This window comes from Gouania willdenowi, chromosome 18 (genome assembly GCF_900634775.1).
Source record: "Gouania willdenowi chromosome 18, fGouWil2.1, whole genome shotgun sequence".
Taxonomy (NCBI): Eukaryota; Metazoa; Chordata; class Actinopteri; order Blenniiformes; family Gobiesocidae; genus Gouania; species Gouania willdenowi.
The window spans coordinates 2,554,062-2,562,893 of NC_041061.1; the positions used below are offsets into that span (position 1 = coordinate 2,554,062).

At 38.8% G+C, this 8,832-nt stretch overlaps 1 protein-coding gene across 2 annotated transcripts; it reads left to right on the forward strand.

Annotated features, from left to right (window-relative positions):
- Window positions 1-1,864: 1,864 nt before the first annotated feature.
- Window positions 1,865-6,192, forward strand: LOC114480565 (toll-like receptor 13). 2 transcript variants are annotated; one of them, XM_028474807.1, is made up of 4 exons: window positions 1,865-1,968; window positions 2,193-4,746; window positions 5,189-5,306; window positions 5,379-6,192. In XM_028474807.1, the coding sequence occupies exons 1-4, from the start codon at window positions 1,963-1,965 to the stop codon at window positions 5,602-5,604; spliced, it is 2,904 nt and encodes a 967-aa protein (XP_028330608.1). In that variant the 5' UTR covers window positions 1,865-1,962; the 3' UTR covers window positions 5,605-6,192. The 2 variants fall into 2 exon arrangements, with proteins under 2 accessions (XP_028330608.1, XP_028330609.1); XM_028474808.1 differs by having other exon boundaries at window positions 5,194-5,306.
- The last annotated feature ends 2,640 nt before the right edge of the window (window positions 6,193-8,832 follow it).

Consider the following 8,832-nt stretch of genomic DNA (forward strand, 5'->3'; position numbering starts at 1 on the left):
AACAATAATTTTAATACTTGCCTTGATTAACTCAAGGAAATGACTCCGTCTCTCTCTCTCTCACACACACAGACATTCAATATTGGACATCATGAATATGAGAGGGCGTGAACAACCTGATGAAGTTCTCCATAAAGGTGTAGCAGTAGTCAGCAGCGTGCGGCCCACCGTGGCCGTCAATTACGGCAAAGTATAGTAGGTTGTCACGGATACGGGAAACCCGGAGACGGTCTTCATTCTGCTTTCGAAGACCCAAAACAGAGGCACTGCCAACCCGAGAAAGACTGACCTGGTAAGAGAAATTCAGCTTTAAGATTATGTTTTTATATACCGCTGCTAAACGCTAGCTTAACTATTTAACTAATGTTGACTTTCGCTATCTTCGAAATCACATCCTAACGTACTACTCATCCTAAGTCTGACATCAAAATGAGTATGTAGTGTGTTCACATTACGTAGCATGAAAAGATTGACGGGCGGATTCACTAAGATCTGAACTAAAATGTGGTAAACCAGTTGCCCCCCTAAATCCTTTGATGAAGTGGTTTCCTCACCTGCTGCGAGGAATTCACTAAGATTGCATCAATGATTAGTGCAGGAGACCACCCTATTTAAATGAGTGTTTTGCTCGTTCAATGTGGAGACGTGAGTGCACAGAAGCACAGGATGACTTTTGAGGAAGTTACATTGGAGGCAGATGGACTTCTCTGTCAGCTGCATAAACATTTAATAATGCAGAAAACTAAATAAATTTAAATAAACAACTTTAAAACCTAATATTTTTTCCCCTATTTTAATGTAGCTGCTCCGTCAGGTCCTGTAACTTTGCTCTGATCAGTCCATGAAAAATAGGCAGATTTGGACAGAAACCGTCCTATTGCTCAGTCTGTCAATCAGTCTGCACCATTTGAAGATGATCTACTGACCATCATCCAGCGCAGGTTGGAGCTCCTGAGTAGCGCTGCGTCACCACACTCTCATATGTGAACATTGTACCATCAGCGATCACTGCGTAAATTACGCATCTGATCAGCTGATTCTGGCCTGACATCAACGCGAGAGCTTTACGGTCAAAACATGGAGAGAACGACAGGAGCCCACTGGAGCTGTGCGTCCACACTCAATGTTTTATATACATCTCGCAATTAAAAAAAGAAAGAAGAAACCTTAAGTTTTTATTTATTAACTAGTAAGGATGTAAGAAAGAAATGGATTTGGCAATATATCGCAATCTTTTACAGCGCAATTATCATATCGATTCAATGTTCAAAAAAGTAAAAATAGATTTTTAAATAATGTTTTTAACAAAAAATACATTTAATTGCACTAGCATATGCATAGCACCTAAATGCCTGGTCACGAGGTGTCAGTGAACCACATCAGAAGTTTGGAAGTTGATTGCACTTTATTTTCATAAAACATACTGGGCACTTTTATAGATGTATGTGGTTACACTTTTTAAAAGAATTAAGAACTTAACAGAATCACAATCCATTGTAGAAGCAAAATTTTAACTTTTTTGAAAAATGTAATTTGACAGTGACAAACAAACCACTTGTTTTTGACATTGGCACTTGAATCAAAGTTAGTTACCATTTACTTGTTCTCACAAGTTTTTTTAAAAAAAAAATGAAATAAAAAGTATTTAATACCATTTTGTACTTGTAAAGGTGAAATTTCTAATTATTGACATTGCGATATATATTTTATTGCTTAGTATTGGGATATCGTGACATGCAAATTGTGTTATATTACCATTCATTAAAAGCAAAAAAATATAAACCAGCCCTTTTGTTAAACTAATGTACATAGACACTACGTTAGTTTAAAAACAAGGAAATGTAAAGCATCAGTTCCTCTGTTTCTTGAAGCTAAAGCGTCCGATGCTGAAATGTCCTCATCACATCTCAGAAGCAGCGGATTAGACTACTCAGTCTATGTCAAAGAGGTGAGCTACAGGAGATGTTGGTAAGTTAAAACTATTATTTTATTTATGGAGAAGAAAACTCCAAATCTGATCCATTTCAAAATTGTTGCTGTCCAGACTGATTTTTTCCAATGGAAGTTAACATCGATGGTGACACATCAAGTTTACCTTTATGAAATGTTGCTACACATTGTTATAGTGTTTATATTTAAGAAAAAAAATTCTCACCATCGTCTTTTTTTGTCTTTTAATCTGATATACATAGATGAAAAAACACCTCCTTCAACTATATTCAACTCTCCTAGAATCTCCAAATCAGCATTCAATGGTCACCATGCCAGAAAGAAGAAGCTGTTCACAGCTCCTGGTTTCACTTCTGTGTTTCGTCCTTGTTCTGGACTCAACGCTTTCATTTTCACTGAAAAACTGTAGCTACTCCAGTTCTGAAGAGGATGCTGAATATATAATGGTGGAGTGCGAGAGGCATGGCCTCACTGTTGTACCGCCGGACATTCCCCAAAACGCAACAACATTAAGTGTAGCTGTGAACAGTATCGTACAAATCAACAGGACGGATTTACAAGGTTTATCGAGACTGAAATCCCTGCGGTGCGATTTCAACCTGATCTCTCATATTGAGTCTGGTGCTTTCACAGATCTTGGTAATTTGATAATTATCGTCCTGAATAACAACAAACTCACATACCTGGTGGACAATATGTTTCTTGGCTTGTCCAAACTAGAGGATCTCTCTCTTTCCAGCAACCAAATTTCATTAATTTCCCCTCTAGCTTTCCAGTCTCTAAATTCTATAAAGTCAATACATCTGGGGTTGAACAACCTACACCAGGTAGCAGATATCATTCCGGTGCTGAGCAATCCAACATTGAAGACTTTAGTCCTTTTTCACAACAACTTTTCTTCTTTCCAGACGGACGACCTCCCCGAAAGCGCATCAAATCTCACATCATTGATGATTGGTTTAAATCCGCTGAAAAAGTTCAACATTACAAAAGACGTGTTTCCTCATTTAAAAGAACTGAATTTGGATGGATGCACCAAAGATTTAGTGTGGGCTGTAGGTAACAAGAAATTCTTGCAGGCTTTGACTGATTTGACTATTGGTGGCTCATATATTACCTTTGATACATACACTGCAATGATACAGGCAAGCGGTTCATTAAAACGACTTGAGTTGTACAACATGAACCTGGTGTTGGTTGCAGATGTTGTTGAAATCGCCTGTCGAATTCCCTCGTTACAAACTCTTCTCCTCACAGAAGCTGAACTTGGCACCGTCGATGATAAGCTATTATGCGCCTGCTCAAAGCTCACTGAGCTCAAGTTGCCAAATGACCAGTTGACCAACATGTCCGACCACTCACTCCAATCAATGACTCAGCTGAGGATCCTTTGGTTGAACAATAATCATTTTTCCAAACTCCCAGTTACCATCAGAGAGCTCTCTCTACTGGAGATCCTTGATTTGAGTTATAATTTTCTCAGTAAACTGGATTGCCTCGACTTCCATGATTTGAAAAAGATGAAAAGCATTAATTTAAACTCCAACCGTATCTCCAGCCTTCAAGAATGCCTTTTTGAAACTCTGCTGGACTTAGAAAATCTTGACATTGGGAATAATTCTGTTTTTTCAGTTGGAGATTCTTTCAAGGTGAATTTAGGGAAACTGGAACTTTTAAATCTGCAGAATAACCAACTAGACGTAATCTATCCCGGAACATTCAGGAATCTATCTTCCCTACACAAACTGAATATTGAATCATGGCAAAACTATGTAGTGTTTCATGGTGCTTTTGAAGGTCTGGATAATCTTCAATCCTTGACTTTGACACTATTTGAATTTACAGAGGAGCTCTTTATGGGCCTACCACAGTTGAAGACTTTAAGCTTACTAATGCCTGTCAACGTTAATCACAAGATTTCTATGCAAATTAACACAAAACCATTCACAGATTTACCCCACCTGAAAAAACTCACAGTCGTCATCGATGGATCACATCAGCTTGATATTTCCCCTGATCTCCTCAGTGGTCTGAGATCTTTAGAAATTTTATTAGCTGAGAATTTCTTTAAGGCGTCTGTACACCTTGACACATTTAGGTTCACCCCCAAACTGAAGAATCTGCAGATAGTCCACAGTGACCTGTCAGATTTAACCCCTGAACTCTTCTGGTACATCCCAGACCTGAAGGAACTAGATCTCTCCAATAATAAGCTCAAGTCTTTGGACTTTCTGGCTCAGGCCAAGCTGTTGGCTCTCAGTGTGCTGAAGCTCAGTAACAATGACTTATCAGTAATCAATGAGACGGTCTTCCAATTCCTGCCTGCCCTGAGATATCTGGACCTGTCTGATAATCCTCTGACTTGTGAATGCTCTAATTCAGGCTTCATGCAGTGGATTCAGACTAACAACCAAACACAGGTTGTCAACGGTTACCAGTACATTTGTGCATTTCCAGTCCGACTCCAGGGAGAGCACTTCCTGGACTTTGATGTCCACTCCTGTTGGATGGATGAAAGCTTCCTCTGCTTCATCTCCAGTACCTGTCTGATTATGTTTGTCCTCCTCACCTCCTTCATCTACCACTTCCTGAGGTGGCACCTCACCTACGCCTACTACCTCTTTGTAGCCTTCCTCTACGATAACAGCAGGAAGAAGGCAGGAACGCCTCATCGCTACGATGCATTTATCTCCTACAATGTGCACGACGAGGCCTGGGTCTACAGAGAGCTGCTTCCAGTGCTGGAAGGTCAGCAGGGTTGGACACTTTGTCTGCACCACAGAGACTTTGAACCAGGTACTTTCTGTTTGTCAGATCTCATTATCTTATATTCCCACTGCTAATGCCATTATACAACAATTCAATGCAAATTTTAGGAATGAAGCTTGAATCTATAAGGTTAAACTCAAAACTAAATGTTCTTTAATAATATTTAAAGGACTATGTTACTGTCAGACAGGCTCAACTGTGCACAAAAAATATAAGGAAGTACACCTCTGTCAGTCACATATCTGTAGTTACACTGTAGCCTGCAAACAAAACATCTGTCAACAGAATAAGAGTTTGTGGACTTAAGGAGAACCTACGTGCATGTTTTGTTAAATAAAATGAAAAAAGTTCACTATTCCTTAATAGAATACTGTAACTATTTATATAAAATGATGACATTTTGTGAGTAGTATCCCTTTACAGTATACTTGATAAAATTTAAGAATATTTTGAAACTGACTCTTTGTAGGAAAGGCTATTGTGGAAAACATCACAGACGCCATCTACAGCAGCAGGAAGACCCTCTGTGTGATCAGCCACCACTACCTGCAAAGCGAGTGGTGCTCCAGAGAGATCCAAATTGCCAGGTGAGGGCGCTGCTCTCGTGGTGACGCGCTTCAAACTGACACACTCGGAGTTTCTCAATCTGTGTTTTTCAGCTTTCGGCTGTTCGACGAGCACAAGGATGTGCTGATCATGCTGTTCCTGGAAGACATCCCGGCCAGGCAGCTCTCTCCGTACTACAGAATGAGGCGTCTGGTGAAGAGGTGCACCTATCTGAGCTGGCCACAGGCTGGCCAGCACGTTGGGGTCTTCTGGGAGAAAGTACGGAGAGCGCTGAGGACGCACGAAGATCCTGATGAACCTGAACATTTCGTGGGTTAACTTCCACTGTTTACTCATTTATCATCTATCATGTTTGATTCACTCAAAATATGCTGTATTTGGTCACATTTGGGCATAATGCTTCGTATATTTATATGGCCTCCGAGTAAACCCATAGCTTTGGTTTTAGGGCTCCATAGTACACGGGCATGATTCAGAGTCTGGTAGAATTTATGCTTAGAGTGCTTAAAATTAGCTTTCATTTTAACCAGATGTGGTGTTTTCACAGTACTAACTACAGGCAATGATCAATGTGTTGATGCCTCATGTTTGATCATCTCGTTTGTTGTCGGGGGAGATGAGCCGTTGGTTACAGACTGGTGTGTTGTTGCTAGCTCACCGTGCGTAACCGAATAGAGAGCCGCTGCTCCATATGATGCAGTGAGTGTAAGATCATTACTTCTGTGTTCATGAACTTTCTTTTTCTGATAAAAATTATTGTTTTAATTTAGGTCAACAATCAAACAAGAGAATATTTTAGATTTTTAGCTAATTTACAAAAGGCGTCTTTGAGTACTGTGGAGTATTTTTCACCATCTAAAGCAATGTCATTTTTGTTTGTAATATGAGTATGATTAAAGTAGTTATTAGTCCAGCATCGTTGCACTTGCTTTTAAACATTTACTTAATATAAATCACTGTTCATGATTCACATGACATTTGGATTTTTTTATATATATTTTATGATGTGTTACTGCTGATTTACATGTTTCAACACGGGTTGTTGTTGGGTTACTTTAATATTTCTCTTCACTGATGCAGCCTCTTGGCCAGGGTGTCACTGTAAATGAAAACTGATTCCCAGTGTCCAACCTGGTAAAATAAAGGTAAAATTGTAAAAATACTGAACATCTGTCAAATGCATTTTTATACATAGAATATGTTTAGAGACAACTGCTGTGTCATCACTTTGGCCAGGCAGCGTTTCAGTGGTTAAAAATCACTTCTTCTCTGTTTCAGACCACAAACCTCTTACACAGCTAAACAATGTTTTAGTGACACTGAAGTCCATTTCAGGCTCCAAACTGGACCGAAGAAATCTTTGAGGCTTTTGAGTTTGAATCCTGATGACTAAACCCTGATATAGAGTTTTGATGTTTTAATCAATCAAGCAAAGCCTGGTGTTTGAGGAACTGGAAGAAGACGGAGTGGTACGTGAAACCTTTCAGCTGGGGAGGTTTGAACAACTTCATGAGCGTGGCCTGGCAGCTTTCACCGTACTACAGAATGAGGCGTCTGGTGAAGAAGTGCACCTACCTGAGCTGGCCGCAGGCCAGCCAGCACGTCGGGGTCTTCTGGGAGAACGTACGGAGAGCGCTGAGGACAAAAAAAGATCCTGATGAACCTTAACATTCTTTGGTTAACTTGCACTGTTTACACATTTATCGTCTATAGTGTGTTTGTAGTAATCATCTAAGACATTGTGTATCTAGAAACCAGACCTAGTTGAAGACGTTTCTTCTCTCGTTAGAACAACTTCTGGTTTGGTGAAGGTCATGACGCTGACAGTGGTCACCTGTACCAACCCTCTTCGCAAATTGTCATTGGGGGTACGGGAAAAAAAGTACATGCTGCATACACAGGCTGTAATATCACCAAGTTTATCATTGTACCGGTTGTTAGAGCTATAATCTTTACCAAGGAGCAAATATTTATTCCTGATTATTGTTTTCTGGAGTTTAATAGTTTTTATTTTTTTGCCATTTTACTGCACATTTACAAGTTTATAAATATTTTATTATTGTGCATAGTTCCTGTTATGAACATACAATAAATGTAGGCTGAATGAGGTAATCTTTTAAATAATAATATGTAGAAAAATACATAAATAATAAAAACAAAAACAAAACTGGTTTCCATGCGTTTCCGAGCAGTAGGAACTTGGGATGTAACAATTAATCATAAGGCAGTTAAAAATCGATTAATAGGTATCACAATTCACATCGAGACTCTGAAAATTGAATCGCAGTGCTTTTTTTAAACAGCAGATATATATCCTTCTCTTCTAAAAGTGTAAGCGACGGGCTGAATCTGCTATTACTTTCTTTCTGGCTGCCATCTACACTTAAACATGTTCATAAATGATTCCTTACCCCTTTAGCACTGAAAGAATATCTGTTATATTACGTGAATATCTGTAAAAGTCACGTTTCTCTATTAGCTCTGTCTGCTAGCATAGCTTCTCTTCTTCACTGCAAGGATGTCTGCATCCCAACCGACCACTGGGTTACCAGCGCCCTCTGCTGGTCCAAACAAATATCTGATGTAAATACAGTGCAGACTTTTTTTTTTTTTTTTTTAAAGTCCAATTGTTAAGGCACAAAATACATTTTCAGTTGCGCTTTTAAAAAGAAAAAAAACTATTATGTAGTTTTGCATTGTTTACTATAGAATCAGAATTTAAATCAATAGGCTTCTTCTTCATTTGTATTATTCCTTTATTTATTTCATTCATGATTTATTTTTAGTTAAATTGCATTGTTTTGAATAGTTTATCAAGGGATTCTTTTGACAATTAAATATAAAAGGAAAATAGTACAGTATTTTTTAGAATCGTATCGTGAACCCAGTATCGTGAATCGAATCGTATCGGGAGTTGAGTGAATTGTTACATCCCGAGTAGGAACTAGTCGTAGGAAAATAAAGCCCAATATAACTCTGAAAAACAATAACCAGGAATAAATATTTTCTCCCTGGTAAAGAACACAGGTACAATGATAAACTTGGTAATATTACAGCAGTACGGGGCAGAACTTACTCTGTCTCCAGTACGTCTCCAAAATGTTTCAGGATGTTTCCGGGTTTTAGTATCTCTTGGCCCTGACATACACAAAATCATATAACACCCAAGATAAGAACAAAAATGTATAAAACAACTCCAAAATCACACAAAACAACAAAACACATAAACCCCTTGTTCTATTGTGTATTAATGCTCAGATTGGTCCTGATTCCAAGTGCTGACGTGAAATTCACAATTCTGTGGCCCCTCTGTGATTAAAGTTGTACATCTATGGGTTAGTTTTATTTTTTTTTTCTTCTTTGTGCTGATAATTTTGAAAACGTAAGTAACAGACTCCACAGCACACCTTCACAAGTCAAACGGAGTCCATTACACAGCAGCTCATAGAAATAAAACGTCAAACTGTGAGAAAGATTGTCAAATATTCAAACCAGGATTACTGCCAGGCGTGCAGACACGCCCTTCTGTCGTTCTGTCCTCTGATT